The following is a 20,158-nucleotide window of genomic DNA, read 5'->3' as shown; positions in this document are numbered from 1 at the left end:
AACCAGATTGTAGAACAGAATTGGATCCGCCATCATCATTGGCAGACCTGTACAAATTGTATCCGATCTTCATCATGTAATCTCAGAAGAATAGATGTATTTTTGTACTCAGTATTTTCGACTAGAAACCTCACATCAGAAAGAGATTAAATGAACTTAGAACAATTATCATCATGAGTTTGAACACATCTCTGTCGTCATAACCAAAGAAGATATTGACTTCGTAAGTTCATCATCAAACCCCAAGACAACTCAATGAGTATGGAAGTCATAACCAACAGACTTAGCGTAAAATTATCGCAAGTCATAACATAACCTCACAGGGCGCCTTATTATACAAAGGCAACAGCCCTAAAATTGGTGGCAGCGGTTGGGATTAAAAATTTACTTGTAACATTAGCATATTACAATTCCAGTAGTATCACATTCATAGGAAATGTCACATTTTCTTGAAAAACCCAACGTTTATATAGAAATTAGTTACATAGTGGGTTCTTTCGTAGCATCTCCTGCCTAAAATTAACTCAGAGGATGCGCGCGAGAAAATTGAATATGAACCTTTTGTTAGGGGCACATAGGATCCGATTTTATCACAGCTTAATTTCAGTAAGCGTAGAGATATACAGAATCATGATTAATATTCTCTTGACTCTTATGTTGCCTGGCAATCTTACAAATAGCTCCGTTTCACACTTCTTTGTCTAGTAAACTTACTACCAGTAATATCGAATAATTTTCTTTGTGATTCTTATTGATATCTGTTAATATGGATATTTTTACTATCGTCAGAGACCTGGATAGGTTCACTCATTGTTATAATGCCATGGATAAAAGGTTTGTACAGCTGACTCTTTTTGAATCCATAAAAATATCAGCGAATGCATGTGGGTTAAGTCTAGTCCTTAACGGCTTTCTCCTCCTGTATTTGGATGTGTCTGAATTTACTTTGCCATTGTGACAAGTATAATTTCACTTACAGGCTGATTAACGGAACCTGGTTACAGTACCCAGCAGTACGAGAGTTTCACATCGCATGCCCGGACAGATCGTCTACAGATTCAAAACCGTTCGTCGCTGCGGACAACTGCAATGAAGTAACAACCGCCTACAATGTGAAGGAATAAGCACCATCATAAGTGAACAAGCTTATTTCGTGGACTTCTTGGACCGATACTCGTATCCCATTGTTAATCTCGTTTTTAATGCGGAATGCTCCGGCGGCCTTTGGGAATTGACTACAAAGGGACTACTTCCAAAAAACAATTACGACCAAGGAGATATTCAACTCTACGTTTTGCTGGCGCAGGACTCGTGCTGGGATGATTTTATTCATCACGAACGTATTCGTATGGCATAGGATGCAGAGGACAAGTATGGGCGCAAAATAGAACGTCGGACCCTGCCCAGGCAATTTCCCCTTGTTTTTAACCATTTGGAATTGGCCATTTCATTTGGCTATAGGTGGTTGTCTGGAACTGTGTAATGGATGAAAAGTTGTTCGAATGCTAGTTAAATGTGCAGTGGGTGTATCCTCGGCATGTATCCCATATATAATAACAGAATCGAAATTTATCTCTGTGCGTGTACGCACTAGGAATCTATTTAAAGTGCACATATATTAATCAATTATATGAATCAACTATATATTTGCATAAATAAATCAGCGTACCCTATAATCAATCTGTTTACCTTTTTTTATCTTACCAATAACTGCAGTTAGTATATGGATTAATGAATCAGTTAGTATATGGGTCAATGAATCAATTACTATATCAGTTAATATATCAATTAATAAATCAGTTAATATATCAGTTAATATATGATTTTTATCACTTCATATATAATTTTTATCAGTTAAAATATGATCTTTATCATGTTAATCTTTATGCTATGCAAATTATCAGAGTACATTAGTATTTTCTGTAGCATATGTATCTTAATGAGTTGAAGTGAAAAACTGTATCATTATATATCACGTGATCATTATTATTTACGAATATCATCATATGCATATGTCTTATATCTTATTACTTGAATCTGTATTTGTGTACACCATGAATTTTTTTACTTATAAGTATTTTCTATGTATCTATATATTTTCAACATAGTGTCTGTATCACTCTCCTATAAGTCAAATGCAAGTCAAGCTTGAGTAATATTCAGCAGTTGGTTTTGTAGCCGACCGAGCATTTATGTTAGTGTTTACATAAGCAGAATATATGGAATGTTATTCCATATATAAAAAACTAAAACTATGATTAATTAAAACCAGTGACCCAAGAGGTCAAACCAGTTTGCTTGCAGGAATGTGATCAGACCAGATTACGATAAAGTAGGCTAAGATGACGTGTTGTAATCAGTCAGCGTCTAGTTGCCGTCACTGTGGTCATTCATTTGTTTTGTAAACTTTAGTCCAAGCTTCCTGCTTGACAAACACCGTGACCTATAGCTTCAAGCGGTCTACGTGACTTGTAATCTATGTCATCTGTGTGTATGTTCGAGCTACTGTCCTGCTTCCTTTCCTGTATTGTAAACCAGATTGTAGAACAGAATTGGATCAGCCATCATCATTGGCAGACCTGTACAAATTGTATCCGATCTTCTCATGTAATCTAAGAAGAATAGATGTATTTTTTGTACTCAGTATTTTCGACTAGAAACCTCACATCAGAAAGAGATTAAATGAACTTAGAAATTATCAGCAAGAGTTTGAACACATCTCTGTCGTCATAACCAAAGAAGATATTGACTTCGTAAGTTTTATCATCAAACCCCAGACACTCCAATGAGTATGGAAGTCATAACCAACCGACTTAGCGTAAAATTTTCGCAAGTCTAACATAACCTCACAGGGCGCCTTATTATACAAAGGCAACAGCCCTAAAGTAATATATATATATATATATATATAAACACACACAATATGTAACAATTATATGAATTCATACATGGTTATGGATGGTAATTAACTAGGGGGAATCCAAACCTTTTAGACAACAGCAAATTAAACCCCAAAGTGCGCAAGCGAGAGAGAGAGAATATATGTCTGATTTCCCCCCTCTCTCTTTCTCTCTCCCCTCCAGCAGTCGAAACATATAAGCCTGACGAGAGAGAGGGCCATTAAATCGCCAGAACTACCGATGTTCCACTGTAATTTTAACCCCATGACATTAGTACACGAAATTCATTCATAATGACTCGGGATATGAACTGGCGAAAACTGACAGTTCCATTTCCGGGTCGGATAATCTTTTGATCGGTATTAGAGAGGACGCTTTTAATAATATATATATACTGTTAGCTTTAAATGTAATGGTGAGGTATTCTTCTGTAATGTATATACAGAGGTATTCAGTGGATAAAATATTTAATAGTTCTCTCTCTCTTACTGACATCTCATTATTTATATATATAGATATATATATATATATATATATATATATATATATATATATATATATATATATATAAGCACGCTCACCATACATTCTAACTTATCGAGCTCCAAAATTCTCTCTCTCTCTCTCTCTCTCTCTCTCTCTCTCTCTCTCTCTCTCTCTCTCTCTCTCTCTCTCTCTCTCTCTCAAGCACAAATACTCATAATAAATCACTCACTCAAAATATCAATTGTAGTTCGGTTCCATAAAGTAAACTATTACAAATTAAACACAGAGGTTTGAAAAATCCACCACAATGAATATGTCATAATTGTCCATTTGTTTAAAGCAATTCATGACAACCGAATTAAAAAAAAACAAAAAAAAAATCGCCAGTACAAACATTTACAGCAAGAAGTTTAAAAAAACCTCTCATAATCAAGAGAAGACACTCGGCCCCCTCCCCCAGGGGGCGGTGACCTCTACGGGGGGTATGGAAATCCCCTTGACTCCCACTTCGAGAGGCTCTCACGGGTCCTTCCTTAAGCCATCGAGAGGCTGTTGTCATCTCAAAAGGCCGTGACAGTTTCTCTCAGGGTGTAAACATTGCGACACGATGACACCCTCCTTGTTTGGTCAGTTCGGAGGCTGAAGAGGACGACGTTCAAACTCGAAATGGCCAAAAATGGAGAGCGTTTTAGAAGGTGAAACCAATCCATATTGAACGAGATCACCAAATGGGACCAATTGACTCGAAATTCAAGCCTGCAAAGAATTATAAGGTGTTCACTATGATGAAGAGGATGTAAAGGGAAATACAGAAAAAGGAGATCCCTGAAAAGGAGGACGTTCAAACTCGAAATGGCCAAAAATGGAGAGCGTTTTAGAAGGCGAAACCAATCCATAATGAACGAGCCCGACAAATGGACCAATTGATACCAATTGACTCGAAATTCAAGCTTGCAAAGAATGTGGTGTTCACTAGGAAGAAGTAAGAGTTGAAATTCAAGCTTCCAGAGAATATTATTGTGTTCACTAAGAAGAAGTAAGAGGAGGTAAAGGGACATACAGAAAGAAAAGATCCCACTTACTAAAAAAATTTACAATATATTAATAAACTAACAATAGATAAAAAAAAGTATTAAAATGTAAAGAGAATGGTATTAGTGCAGTAATGCCAGTCACACGAACGTTTATCAAGAGAGAGAGCTGTGTTATGTCTGGCATTGTCAGCCAGCTATGACCAAATACATTCCAGTGGAAAAAATCAGAAGACATTGTGCTACCTGTCAAGAATGTAAACGTTTCAACTTTCTCGAATGCTCCATCACGCAAGCAATGTTCAGCGAAAGAGGTGACACAGAGCAAATCTGAGAAATATAAAAAATAAAAGATAAATGGATTGCCACCAAGTTTTTATGTGCTGGGGCAACAGGATGTAACACCGAAGATATCTCTCTCTATCTCTCTCTCTCTCACACACACACACACACACACACACACACACACACACACACCACACAAACACACACACACAAACAACGAGTAAACTTAAGATGCGACCATGAGCAAATCTTGGGTATAAAAAAAGATACATGGATGATAACAGGTTTATGTACAGGGGGCAGTAGGAAGTAACACCGTGGAAATATTTCTCTCTCTCTCTCTCTCTCTCCTCTCTCCTTCTCTCTCCTCTCTTCTCTCTCTCTCTCTATCCCTTACCTCTAGCTAAAAGATCTAATCTCTCTAATCAACTTCGAAAACAATTTCCTTACCTGTAGCAACAGATCAATCATGCGTCAATAAATCAAAAACATTCCTCTTTCTCTCTCATCTCTCTCTCGTCTCTCTCTCTCTCTCTCTCTCTCTCCCAGAATTTTGGCAATGCTCCCCTCCCTCACCCACAACCTCCATCCGACACCCCAAATTTGCGTGTGTGCGTAAATGCGAGCGCGCACAGTCTCTCTTTCTCCCTCTGTCCCATTTTAAACCTCAATGCTTTTGAACCTCATATATTGAAACCGCGGCGTCTCACGCACCCACAGAAGAAGAAGAGCTCTGGGCATTGTGCTTGCTTGATTCGCTGGCTCTGTTCCGCTTTTCCCTGCCCCGGGGAAGACGTATGAAATGGAATTCGAAAAGGGCTGGCTCTCTCTCTCTCTCTCTCTCTCTCTCTCTCTCTCTCTCTCTCTCTCTCTCTGCTTAAGGTCTTCATCTAGCTACTGATCGATCATCTTGATTTTTAAATTCCTCTTAAGCCCCAAGGAATGAGAAGAAGAAGAGAAATGGACAATGATTAAGCTTATCTAAAAGAGAAATAAGCATTATACTCTCTTCGTTTAAAAAATGAATAAAAAATGAATAAAGTTTTCTGACCACAAAAAACCGCGAGGAAGAGAACTTGTAAACCTGACGATTTGAAATATATTCAGATGATGTCTTTTGCCACTGCAGTAACATTTATTGTAACATTTATTCTACGTCTAACTGAGAGCACAAACATTTCTTGATATCACTTGCAAATAATTAGTCCATTGAATACAGTCCTCACCAGCAACAACCAATATTACCAATCGTTTCCTCCCAATTTGGTCCTGCGCCATCTAATTACACCCACGCATCCCATACGTACGAAACTTGACGCATCTTATATAGTTTTGGATCGTCAATCCCAGCCTCTTACGTCATCCTCCCACCGACCGCTAACTTTACCTTCGGCATTTCACGACAACAGCAGAAGGGCAAGACTGCAGAACGAACGACCTTTTCCAAACAATCTTGTCCAGGTGCTATTGTTAGCGTCTTTTCCAGGTCCTATTGTTAGCGTCTTTTCCAAGTGCTATTGTTAGCGACGTAGCGTTGACCGTAGTTCTATCTACTAAGATTAGGAGTTCCTGTCTACGGGGATGCTCTGCGAATGTTTTAATTTACTGCCCCAAACGGGATAGAATAAAGTCAGTCCCGTCAGGCTTCAAAAAATATATTATATTATGCCCGTCGGGTTTGCAAAATAAAATATTACTACAAAAAACCAAAAACACAACACCACACACACCCACAACAACACACACACACACATATATATATATAATATATATATATATATATATATATATATATACATACATATTACATTAAGCCGGCCAGGTTTCAAATAAAATTATTATATAATGCCCGGCAGATTTTCAAAATAAAATATTATAGTATGTCCTCCAAGCTTCCAAAAAATAAAATATTATATTATGGCCTCCAAGCTTCCGAAAAAATATAACATATTATGCCCGCCAGGCTTCCACTCTACATAGTAGACGTTGTATGAAAATCACGAACTCAAGGGTCAATTAGTCAGTCCATGCATTCGCCCTACTTAAATTAACAGAACAAAAAAAATCCACAGTAACGGAACCTGGTACAAAACAAAACAAAAACATACTTGTTTTTGTGATGGCGACGATATTCTACTTCATGCAGGGCAACAGTCTCTGGGAATGAAGACTCAAATGATTGAGGAGAGAGAGAGGAGAGAGAGAGAGAGAGAGAGAGAGAGAGAGAGAGAGAGAGAGAGAGAGGAAAAAAAACAGTTCCTCACCAGACTGAGAATAAGTGTCACCAGGCGTACCATATGGACTTTGCAACCTATATAATGATGGGAGTCTGGAGGGAATATATATATATATATAGTATATTATGACAGCACGAAGACACACACACACACACCCACACACACACACCCCACACACACACACATATATATATATATATATATATATATATATATATATATATAAACTATACATATATATATATATACATATTACATATACATATATATATATATATATATGTGTGTGTGTGTGTGTGTGTATGTGTGTATCGAACGCCCTATACCATTCATTTCCAGCAGTCGATAATCCTAAGCAAATATCAGTTGCAGACCTAATGGGCCCAGACGTCAATTAAAACTTTCACGCCAGAGGCCTATCGGCGCTGGCACCGTTAAAAGGGTACCGGTCTCTCTGTCTTTGAGAGGAGCCGACGGGGCATAAAAAGAGGGTACTCTTCCGGAAAGAGAGAGAGAGAGAGAGAGAGAGAAAGAGAGCCGAGAGAGAGAGAAGATAAATTTCCTTTTGAAACAGAGATAGAGAGGGGAAAATTGTCATTTGAGAGAGAGAGAGAGAGAAATTTCCTTTTGAAAGACAGAGCGAAAGGAAAAAATTGTCATTTGAGAGAGAGAGAGAGAGATAAATTTCCTTTTGAAACAGAGCGAATGGAAAAAATTGCCTTTTGAGAGAGAGAGAGAGAGAGAGAGAGAGAGAGGAGAGAGAGAGAGAGAGAAGAGAGAGAGAGACCGTCTTGGAAGGGGAAAGTGGGGGTTTGCAAAGCCGAGATATTTGCTTTGACAAAAGATCGAAAAGAAGAAACCGCTGTTTCGCCGAGCGCGTAATGTTAAGCCAGGTGCCAAGAGTTAACAGAGAGAGAGAGAGAGAGAGAGAGAGAGAGAGAGATGGAAGGAATGCGAGAAAGAGAAAAGGGAGAAAGCAACAAGTAGCATAAGACGGAGAGAATGATCAGGAAGCGAAATAGATGAATGACGAGGAAATCGAAGAATATTAATAACAGGATGTGGATGAGAGAGAGAGAGAGAGAGAGAGAGAGAGAGAATAAATGCGAAAAACGGAAATAAAAAAAAATAAATGGTTAGGAGAGCAAAAGAGAATATTATGGTAGGAGGAGGATAGGGAAGGGGTGGGGGAGGGGGAATCAGAGAACGTGAAGTTGTGGGGGGGGGGGGGAATGGTTGAGGCAATACAGGAATATCTCCCAGCGTTTATTCTTGTGAATTGTTCGTGAAACTTTATCTTTGTTTACCCTGGCGAAAGCCAGCTAAAGCTCCGTGTTTGTAGAAGGCTGGAAGGTTGCAGCGGTCTGGCGCTGTTGCCCCCGCCATGTTCTTGTTGAATTTGCAACATTTAAGCTCAGAAATATATAATCATTATTATTATCATTATTACTATTATTATTATCATTTTTATTATTGTAAAAAGGGAAGGGGGCACGGAAAGCTAGTAACGTGTATCGTCTGAACCCTATTATTATTAGTAGTAGTAGTAGTAGTAGTAGTAAAACAGTAAAATGTCATTTTTAACTACCATTTTGTGTTGAATTTGCAACATTTAAATTCAAAAAATATATTAATATTATTATTATTATTAGTAGTAGTAGTAGTAGTAGTAGTAGTAGTAGTAAAACAGTAAAATGTAATTTTTTAACTACCATGTTTGTGTTGAATTTGCAACATTTAAACTAAAAAAATATATTATTATTATTATTATTATTAGTAGTAGTAGTAGTAGTAGTAGTAGTATAGTAGTAGTAGTAGTAGTAAAACAGTAAAAACCCATTTTTTAACCACCATGTTTGTATTGAATTTGCAACATTTAAACTCAAAAAATATATTATTATTATTATTATTATTATTATTATTATTATTATTATTATTATTATTATTATTATTAGTTTATTGTTGTTGTTGTTGTTGTTTTGTTGTTATATGAAAGGAAGGGAGAACGGAAAGCTAGTAATGTATATCGTCTGAACCCTATCATTATTATTATTATTATTATTATTATTATTAGTATTAGTTAGTAGTAGTAGTAGTACCTACAAACTAGAACCTGGAAGACCTCTACATCGGCCCTTGCGTTAGTCACAGTCCCCATACGTCACGCTTCAAGGATTCCTCTTCTTCTTCTACTCCCTTCCTTTCACGACGTCACGTCGTTACCTCCACGGCCTTCGGGACGAGATCTATGGATCTCTGCTTCGAGCAGAACTCGTTTTTCATCTCAGGTGACGGCAGGATTTCACAGAGCAGAGCTCTTGCCGTCGAATGTTTCTCTAAGATAGAATAAGTAAGTCTTGGTCGCAAGTCAAGGGTTTCACAGAGAAAATCTTTAGCTTTGAATTGTAATTTAAGATAGAGTAAGTAAGCCTTTGTCTCAAGTCAAGGGTTTCACAGAGAAAATCTTTAGCTTTGAATTGTAATTTAAGATAAGAGTAAGTAAGCCTTTGTCTCAAGTCAAGGGTTTCAGAGAGCAAATCTCTTCCTTTGAATGTTTATATACGAGTAGAATCAAGGCCTTTGGTCTCAAGTCAAGGGTTTCAGAGAGCAAATCTTTACACCCTCGAATGTTCTCTAAAGTATAGAATAGGTAAGGTTCCTTGGTCCATTCAAATCCAAAGGTTAAGGACTGAATAAGTAAGCTTTTGTCTCAAGTCAAGGGTGGGTTTCAGAGAGCAAATCTTTACCTTCGAATGTTTATTCAAGATAGGAATAAGCCTTTGTCTCAAGTCAAGGGTTTCAGAGAGCAAATCTCTTCCTTTGAATGTTTATTTAAGACAGAATAAGTAAGTCTTCGTCTCAAGTCAAAGTTTAAGACAGAATAAGCAAGTCTTTGTCTCAAGTCAAGGGTTTCAGAGAGCAAATCTTTACCCTCGAATGTTTCTCTAACAATAGAATAGGTAAGTCTTGGCCTCAAATCAAAGTTTAAGACAGATTAAGTAAGCCTAGGTCTCCCCAAGGCAAGGGTTTCAGAGAGCCAATATTTACCCATGTATGAGGTTGTAGACCACGAGGGAAAAGGAAGGCTGAAATTCCTTTTAGCTTATATGATTTTAAGCTAGAACTATTAAGCCCTGGTCTTAGGTCATATTAGGAGAAGTCATTTGTCCAGTAGGCAGTAAAATGTAGGCAAGAAAAGGCGCTATTTAACTGAAGATATTGTTACAAACACTGATGATACTGATGACGTATGTAAGTCTAAACCTTTTCTCAGGAGACACCTGTCTTCCAAGATATGCAAAAAAAAAAAAAAAAATGAGTATTTCTTACATTTATGCTAATTTTTGGCAGAATGTGTCTACATAATCAAGATTCTTACGTACATGTACTTAACATAACACCAAACACGACTCTTACGTACACGGATTTAACATGACCTCTGACACGACTTATACGTACACGGATTTAACATGACTTCTGACACGACTCTTACGTAAACGGATTTATTATGACTTCTGACACGACTCATACGTACACGCAATTAACACGACTTACGTACACGTACTGGACACGACTCCTGACACGCACCTGACGAGGAAGTGGCCCCAAGACGCAACACCCACCGACCTTACCTCGAGCTTCGTCTCGCCTCGCAAACAGCCCCTCCTCCTGGAGAGGGCAGGCGACATGAGGGTAAGAGCGGATGCCCATGCAACGTGAGCCGCGCGGGCATCTGTGGCGTTGTGTTTATGCCTCGAGTGCGCCCGGGCGCGGTGGGCATACGCCGCCTCGTAGCTCTCGACGCAGGACTTCCAGACGGGCGAGCAGCAGAGGCTGCCTCCTCCGTGGTGTCTAGCGAAGTCGTTGTGACTCGGGGCGTAAGCCGCATAATTTGACAGGACGTCCAGTGGGTGGACGAAGAACTGACGCAGGCTCTGAGGCGTCGGCGGTGGGGTTCTGGTGGGGTAAATAGCATGTGAAGGAAGCAACAAGAAAAAAAAATACATTAACAATGAACTCACAACCGCTGGAAGCATGAATAAATCTAAACTTGAGTGCAGTAAAACTAGGCGTGATCCGGCTTCCAGCTTACTCGGGACACGTGCAAGATTTTCCCATCATGCATATCAGTGGTAAACATTATATCCCTAATTTTTAACGTAAATTAAAACGTGTTAAAATCTACGGTCAAATAGAGTTTTGTTTCAGTAACGAAAATTGAAATAAATACGCTATATTTTATCAAAAATAATTTCTCTGTACTGTTTAACATACACGTTATTTATTTCTTCCACTTTCACTCTAATCAATAAATCATAAATATCCTATCCTACGATTCCTGTATCTTTAACTCAACACGAAACACCTTTTACAGACATTTTTAGCCTCCTTCATAGACCTTTCTTACTCCCCAACAAGAACAACAACAACAACAACAACAAAAACAAAGTAGTTTGTAGGCTTACTCCCCGAGTAAGCTATAAAAACTAACTTTAGCAGACTGACGGACGTACAGAGAGCAGGACTAACAGACAAATAGCAATTATTACGCTTTTTACTTCAGACAATCATAAGAAATGCTTTCATAGGACGATTTCTACAAACGGAGATAGAAAATGCAGTAATTAAATACAACAAAATTACTACTCGCCTTTTATTATTATTAATTATTATCAGAAGAAGTTGGCCCCAAAAGAAGGAAAAATGTTAACAATATGAATTCTTAGCCAGGAGCAAATTATTATTTTTTTAACGGACCTAAAGATTATGTATCAATATCTTCAGTAAAAACAAAATTATTACTACTATATTATTATTATTATTATTATTATTATTATTATTATTATTATTATTATTAGAAGAAGAAGAAGAAGAAGAAGAAGAAGAAGAAGAAGAAGAAGAAGAAGTAGTTCGACTTTAAAAATAAAAGTTGAGAATAAGAATTCCCACCCAGGAGCAAATTATTTATTCATTTATTTATTTTTTGGACGCACCTAAAAATCATGTATCACTATCTTCAACAAAAACAAATGATCTTTCAATTCAAAGCACCGTCAAAGCGATATCTGGGCTTTCAAAGGGACACGAAAAGCTCAGCCAGAGGAAACAGCTGTCATATTTTTTTTTAGAAGAGTAAATGATTTGTGTTAAGTACTGACGTTCATCCCTTATACAGAAAACATTAATAAAAGACGGTATCTTTCACCCAATTACTCTGTAGCTATAAAGAAAACTATTTTTTTTTCATTATTTAATCATGAACACACCAACAATTATTGACCATTAATTTTCGTTAAATCAAATTGTAAATGAAATCAGAGACGGTATGTATAAAGGGTGTCCATAAAGTCCCAGTACCATTCTGAGCGATAAATACCTGTAATGGTACTGGGACTTTATGGACGCCCTGTATAATGGAAGCGTTGACAAATTATTCTCGCCTATGAGCAGGCAATTAATAAAAATGTCAAATCACATTCATTGATAAATTGTCCCAGCAGAGGGAGAGAGAGAGAGAGAGAGAGAGAGAGAGAGAGAGAGAGGGCGGTGTCCGTCAACCGATTATGGCGGCAGTTGGTTGGTTGGTGGCCCCACCACCTACCCACCCACCCACCACCAACAGAGCCTAGACGCAATTATTAACCCCCCAACCCCAACCAATCTGGACGGAAGTAACCCCCCCCCCCCCCCCCCCCCCCCCCCCCCCCCCCCACACACCACTCACCCCACCTTCTAACCTACCCCACCAACGATCTCTGAACACATCGCTACTATGACTGTTGCCAGGATAAATTGGGAAAGAACACGCATTGCTTTCACTTTCACCGTCATTAAATTCTACGTCATTCCACAGATTTCGTTTACAATGAATTAAAATAAAATTCATCTTATATTTTAATGAACGAATTGGGAGAAACTGAATTAAAATAATCTTCACAAAGACTATATATTTCTGTCAGCAATACAAAGGACGATTATATTCAGTGACGTGAAGTTTTGAACAATGCGTCGAATTAGATTCAAGGCGATACCTGGGTAGATTTAAAGTATGATATCTCTCTCTCTCTCTCAATGACGAACACGTGTATTGTCATCAACCTAACGCGTAATTTCTTGTGAAAGTTATCAAGATCAGATGAGACTATGATAGCATCTTGAGACTAATTTTAATCATTTTAACGTAACACTCACAATTATTTTTTATAGAGATTATCGGTTGTCACTTTCTACAGAAATGAAAAGGAAAATAATTTTAAAATTCCAAATTATTTTTTATAGAGATTATCGGTTGTCACTTTCTACAGAAATGAAAAGGGAAATCATTTTAAAATTCCCAATTATTTTTTGTGGAGATTACCGGTTGTCACTTTCTACAGAAATAAAAAGGAAAATCATTTTAACATAACATTCACTATTATTTCTAGAGATTATCGGTTGTAATATGAATCCTTACGACTCACTTTCTACAGAGATAAAAAAGGAAAAAATCAACATGAAATAGCATGGGGAGGAACCCCGACAAATCGGACAAGCCTTTTAATTATGAAAAATGTGCCGGCAACACCGACCTATCATCAAAGGGGGTTACGTTTGTTGTTCGTTTATTTATTTATATTTTTGCTTTCCCCTTTTTATCGTTTTATTCCATCATTCTAGAATCCTCAAAATAAAATAACTCCACTGCTACATTCTTAACACCTTGTGAGTTACATATTCCCTTCATATTTATCTTTCTCGGCGCTATGATACAATAGCAAAAGCGTAAATTCCTTTATATGTCGTATTATTATTATTATTATTATTTATTATTATTATTATTATTCCAAAGACCCCCGATCATGATACAGAGCCAGTGAATTTTTTCCACAGCCTTTGAGGGGGAGGCGCTAACTCGCCACATCTGAGCAGCGTGTCACGACACCAGCGACCATACCATAAGCAGTCTTACGAGCTTTGTAACCCAGCATCGAAATGCCAGAGCGCCTTTATTATGCATCATCGAAAGGACGCGATGAAATATGAAAATGCTGAACATTTCTAAAAGAAGGGTCTCTCTGTACATCGTACGCCATTTAGAGGTGATGTAAACGTTCTTAAGTAGCGTTAAATAGGCTTATGTAGGCCTACTCCGCCTTCTGCCGATTTCCATACGCCTTTGACAGACGGCCTTCTAATTTCCAGCGTCTTGTGCCCACTTTCCATAAATTCTTATCCTGCGTCTGTTTAAGAGGCAGAAGCGTGGCTTTCAAAGAAAAATCCATTGGCCCTGTTATTATCGTCATTACCTCTCTCTCTCTCTCTCTCTCTCTGTCCTGTATATGTTTAAGAGGCTGAGCTGTAGCTAGTTTTCAAAGAAAAATCCATTGGCCCTGTTATTATAATTTTTACGCCTCTCTCTCTCTCTCTGGCTTTCTTCTTGTCATGGATGGGTAGAATAATGTGATCTGGCGGTAATCAGCCATCGTACTTGACAAATATATTAAAGATTTACGATGAAACAAACATGTTCACATGACAGACACCAAGAAAATATGTATAGGGCATCCTCCAAACAATATTTACAATGAAACGACAAATAGACTCATCTGAAAAATTACAATGAAACGAAAAATAAACGCAATCTGAAAAATTACAATGAAACGAAAAATAAACGAAATCTGAAAAATTACAATGAAACGAAAATTAAACGCAATCTGAAAAATTACAATGAAACGACAAATAGATTCATCAGAAAAATTATAATGAAACGACAAACAGACTCATCTGAAAGAAAAAAAACCAAAGCAAACAAAAAACCAAAAGGACAGCTATATATATACTATAGTATGATGTATATATATATATATATATATATATATATATATATATATATAATAGTTATATATATATATGATATATATATATTCCTCCTAATTCTCATCTTCTTACCCAGTCTCAAAGCTTCCAATCCCCATTATTAAAAAACACTGATATCCCTTAGTTCCCAATTCAGAATAAAACGAAAAAAAATCTAAACCTTTTCTTCAATTTTACCTCGTGCAAAAAAAAAAATCTAAAAAAAAATAAAAAATAAAACAATTTTCAATTTTACCTCGTGCAAAAAAAAAATAAAAAAAAATCTGAAAAAAAAAAACATTTTTCAATTTTACCTCGTGCAAAATACGTAAATTCTATAAAAATTTAAAAAATTCCAATTTTACCTCGTGCAAAAAAAAAAAAAAAAAAAAAAAAAAAAATTCAATTTTTACCTCGTGCAATAAAAAGAAAAATCAATTTTACCTCGAGCTGGACGACAAAGATGCCGCGGTGTCGCTGCGGGTCGCGCTGGCCTGGTAGGGGCTGGTTCTCATCCATTTTGTCCCATCTGAAACAAAAATGAATAAGTATGTAAATAACCTGATGATTTAAAGACCTGAGAGTCAATTTTACTCTAATAAAAAAAAATCACATACACTTTTGAATTTTATTTTGCTCTAGCTGTAAAACTGAGTGACACATAAGTAAATCAATCACGTAACAAATAAAAAAAATACTTTAATCATTAAATCACTTGGGCTTAACACTTTTCAATAACAAAACAATCCACGTAACGAATAAAACAATACTTTAATCATTAAATCATTTGGGCTTAACAATTTTAATAACAAAACAATCCACGTAACAAATAAAACAATATTTTAATCATTAAATCAATTGGGCTTAACACTTTTCAATAACAAAACAATCCACGTAACAAATAATACATTATTCCACATCATTAAATCACTAAGTCTTGACACTTCTCAGTAACAAAATAAATGCATAAATTGTCTTAGGTAGATATATGATTCTCATATGAATCTGGTTTATCACATTTAATTTCATTAATTTAAAATGAATAACATTTTCATTACGAAGTATTAATTGCCGCATCTGGCTTAAACCAAACTAAATCTGTGACCATCATATTACAAGACCTCTCAATAAGGCATTGGTTTTAGTGGGTTTCTCCATTTAATATCTGTTCAATTAAAGCTGGCGACTTCACTTAAATATTAAAGTCTAGATTCTACAATATCTCTTTCAAAAAAAAAAGTAGCAAAATCCCTTACGTATTCAAAGCCATGAAAATTTAAACGTCACTTAATATTTCATAACATCTCGCACGTGTTTCAATGCAGCTTCGTTTTACAACTTTAATCGTCTGTCACACTTTACAATAAAAAAATCTAAATCATAAAACTCGGCACTTGCAGGGCGTGTGGTAGCCTCTTATATAATATATATAATAAATATAATATATATAACTTAAAATATACAGGGAGTTTTAGTACACTATGAATCTTCCCTGTATTGGTCAACCTTTAAACAATAAGTGTCCTTTAAATAATATATATTTCACTGTTCGGAATTATTTTCACCGAAAACTAGCTCGCATTTCATTACTACTCTTCTATGGGAGAAGACCATGGTCACAAAAATTCTGCGTCTTTTTTGGTGAAAATTAGCATTCCTAAGAACCAACTAATATCAAGGAGAACTGTAACTACAATATAACCAAGACAATACTGTTTTCATGTTATATTACCTCCCAAAGTACCAAAAAACAGCGCTATCTAACTAAAAAAAATAGGAACCAAATTTGATTGTAATAAAAGCGGAAACAATAAAAAAAAAAACTGGCAACTCGCGGCGTACCTAGCGTGTTCGGGAGATGCGTGGCGCAGTATAATAAAAAATAAATATTAATAAATATTAAATGCAAAATGGAAAAATCGAAGGAAAAACAAAGCGAGCGTTGGGTAACCAGCCCGCAGTAGTAGACATGTTTGTTTTTCATCAGACGCGGCCCCACTGCATTTGACGGGAAATATCATCGAGTGTTTGACAATGGATCTTGAAAAGATGACATACACACACACACGGACATACAACCTCATACACACACATGGACATACACACACGAACATATACGCACTCATACACACACACACACACACACACACGGACATACACACACACACACGCACACGAGGTCGTTGAAGTTCGAGACAGAATATATATATCCCCGTCATTTCACCTGTTCACTGAAGTGAAGGACAATGATAGGGTTAGGAAATAACTGACGTATAGGGTCTGTTCTTAAATAATACTAATTGCAATTTACTTATCTCTTATAACAATGTCCTACTTCCCATCATTCGTCTGAATTTAATTCTCGGAACCTCAGATACACTAATAAAAAAAAGTTAATGACGAATCAATTCTTTTGCAATTGATTGCAAAGCACTTGTATAAAAATAAAAAATTGGCAAAAATGACGTCATTCCCTAATCTCACTGATTCGCGTGGCGGATGTAAAAGCCGAGGGAAATGGCAAACCTAATATTCCTGATAGGTAAAAAAATAAAAAAAAAAATAAAAAAATAAACAATAATAGTAAAAACGCCGGGGCAAAACGAAAAATACAAGAACGGCACACTGAAAGGGTTTTCCATCCTCCCAGAAGGGAAAACTTCATTTGAATAACACAGTTTGCCCCAAAGGATCTTTCGCTTCCCGCCCCGCCCCACCCCCACCCCCACCCCACCCCACCCCACCCCCACAACCCTCCCCCGACTTCTTAAACTCTCCATCCGACTATATTTTTTAAGGAGCGAATTTCGCCCGGGAAATATCGCCGGATTTAGAGAGCGCGCGCGCGCCAAATCGAAGGGAACTGTAACGGGAGGTGAACTTATAAAGCCAGGGCTTATGTAAGACGATAGGAAAACGTCAGGCAGGCTGACGGGGCAGGTAAAGAAGTGAGGGAAATAAATCTGCAGGAACTCATTCCACATTATTCTAATAATATAATATCGCAATATTTAAACGTACAAAATTATATATCATACAAATATGAAAGCTTACAGTTGCTTGCGATTGCGTGCATACCCCTATACACTCGAAACGACATATATATATATATATATATATATATATAATATATATATATATATAGAGAGAGAAGAGAAGAGAGAGAGATGAGAGAGAGAGAGGAGAGAGAGAGAGAGAGAGGAGAGAGAGAGAGAGAGAGAGAGAGAGAGGTGGACTTGTATAGCTCACAAGCCTTGAATCCAAAATGAAAGTAAAATGAGGAAATTTCAACTAAAAAGCAATGTGAAAGGTGGACAAACTCTTTCAGAAGAATAAAGAGTTGTCATACGTGGAATCAAGAGCAGAGATTCAACATTGTAATGAGTCACAGTGAAACCCTCTCCTCCCGAATTCCTCCTGTGTACCGTCCTTCATATCTCATTATAATAAAATGAAATATGTCAACACTATTTTTTTTTTTTATTTAACAGCGACAGCATACGAGTAATAAACTCTACGTTTACACAGACGTCATCTAACCCCGTGACCAACGTCTTCTTACCACAGGTCCTCACATAGGTATATGGACTGAAGCGAAACCACCTTGGTCCCATTTTAGATTCAATTAATTGCTGATGGTATGGATATACAGTAGCATATACGTAAACATGAACACCTTCCTTTTAATTGGAATTTTCTCAGGGAAAAACCATCCAATATACAGTTTCATCACTTTAAAGTAAAACAGCATTTTTTTTCTAAGAATTAACCTTTCATTCACCTTTACAGATTATTTCGGAAAAAGTTATACCAGCTAAAAATAAATTAAATTGGACGTTATCTTATTCTGAACGAAATGCTTCTCAAATGCTCAACATAAAAATAAATTCAATGATAATGTTGACCAACATATTGTAGAATAAATCTTCCCAAAGATACACCCAGTATATTCAAATGAACAAAAGGAAAACGAAACAAACCACGGAGGAATATTACGAAACAATGATAACAATGTTATATCCCCTTCGATCTTCTTATCTATATCATAAAATCCGCTCCCCTCTGTTTCGGACCGAAACGGCCAATGGCGAAATCCGATTACGTCCGAAAAAATAACATCGGAACATATCAGAGAATATTATGCAAAAATTACGCTAGAGTTTTTGTCTCAGAAAACGCTCGTATCCAATAATGGGCGAATGATTGGTAATTCTAATTAACCACATTTCATTTATCTGCCAAATGCAAAAAGGGTCTTACAATCTAAGAGGTTAAGCAGATAATGCATTAAGTTAACCATAGAGACGGTTCCGCTGACCGTATATATATATATATATATATATATATATATATATATATATATATATATATATATATATATATATAATTATATATATATATATATATATATATATATAATGTGTGTGTGTGTGTGTGTGTGTGTGTGGTGTGTGTGTGTGTGTGTGTGTGTGTGTGTGTGTATCATCCTGACGACGCAGCTAGTATCGACCTGGACCAGCGATTTCTCTTTGCTCCTAATGAGAGTAATACTTACGAAATAATGGAAAAAGGAAAGTACAGTTCGAGTGTGTAGTATATATATGTACTCTTAAACAGAAGTCAGACTTTTCAGATGCCACGCATCAAAATTAAAACCCAATACCTATGAGTATTAATATACTTTATAACAAAATATTTTTCATCATATATATATATATATATATATATATATATATATATATTTATATTTTATTTTATTATATGAAGAGAGGAAGGCCAAAGGAAAAAAGGGAAAAGGGAAAAATAAACCTAGAGAGAAAAACGAATGAAAGGGAAAGACAGAAAACGAAAGAAAAACAAATGAAAGGTGATCGAAGCAACGCGAATCTCCAGCCCAGACAAGATGAGTGGGAAACTGAAGCCTGACAGAACACCTTAAACTTAATAGAGGAGGAGGAGGAGGAGGAGAGGGAGGGGGAGGGGGAGGAAGGAGGAGGGAAGGAAGGAGAAAAAGGTCAAGGGGAAACGCTCTCACAAAATGAGTTTTTTTTATTTTCTTATTTTTTTCTGTTACGTCATTTTCGAAATTTAATCAAATCTTTTCTTGCCAATCGAGTTTCCTGTACAGCGTATATATATATATATATATATATATATATATATATATATATATATATATATATATATATATATATATGATCAAGGCCACCGAAAATAGATCTGTTTTTCGTAAGAAAAGCAATGACACTGAAAAAATATAGCACAAACAACAAGGTACCTAAAAAAATAAAAAAAATAAATAAATAAAAAAAAAAAAAAAAAAAAAAAAACCTCAGCAGAAAAAATGGGTCACGGAGAGATATCCCTCTGACTAAAATGAAAG

At 36.4% G+C, this 20,158-nt stretch overlaps 1 protein-coding gene across 3 annotated transcripts in view; it reads right to left on the bottom strand.

Moving 5' to 3' along the window:
• LOC135209676 (ras-GEF domain-containing family member 1B-like) overlaps positions 1–20,158 on the bottom strand; it is a 966,569-nt gene that overhangs the window by 823,046 nt on the left and 123,365 nt on the right. For all 3 annotated transcript variants that reach the window (XM_064242418.1, XM_064242416.1, XM_064242417.1), the window contains exons 2-3: positions 15,220–15,304; positions 10,572–10,896 (exon numbers count right to left, since the gene is read on the bottom strand). In XM_064242418.1, the coding sequence (XP_064098488.1) occupies positions 10,572–10,896; positions 15,220–15,290 (396 nt within the window). In that variant the 5' untranslated portion in view covers positions 15,291–15,304. The remainder of the gene's footprint in view (positions 1–10,571; positions 10,897–15,219; positions 15,305–20,158) is intronic.

This window comes from Macrobrachium nipponense, chromosome 38 (assembly GCF_015104395.2).
Source record: "Macrobrachium nipponense isolate FS-2020 chromosome 38, ASM1510439v2, whole genome shotgun sequence".
Lineage (NCBI taxonomy): Eukaryota > Metazoa > Arthropoda > Malacostraca > Decapoda > Palaemonidae > Macrobrachium > Macrobrachium nipponense.
The sequence above is the reverse complement of the archived record's forward strand: the minus strand, read 5'-3'. Positions and strand labels throughout refer to the sequence as shown.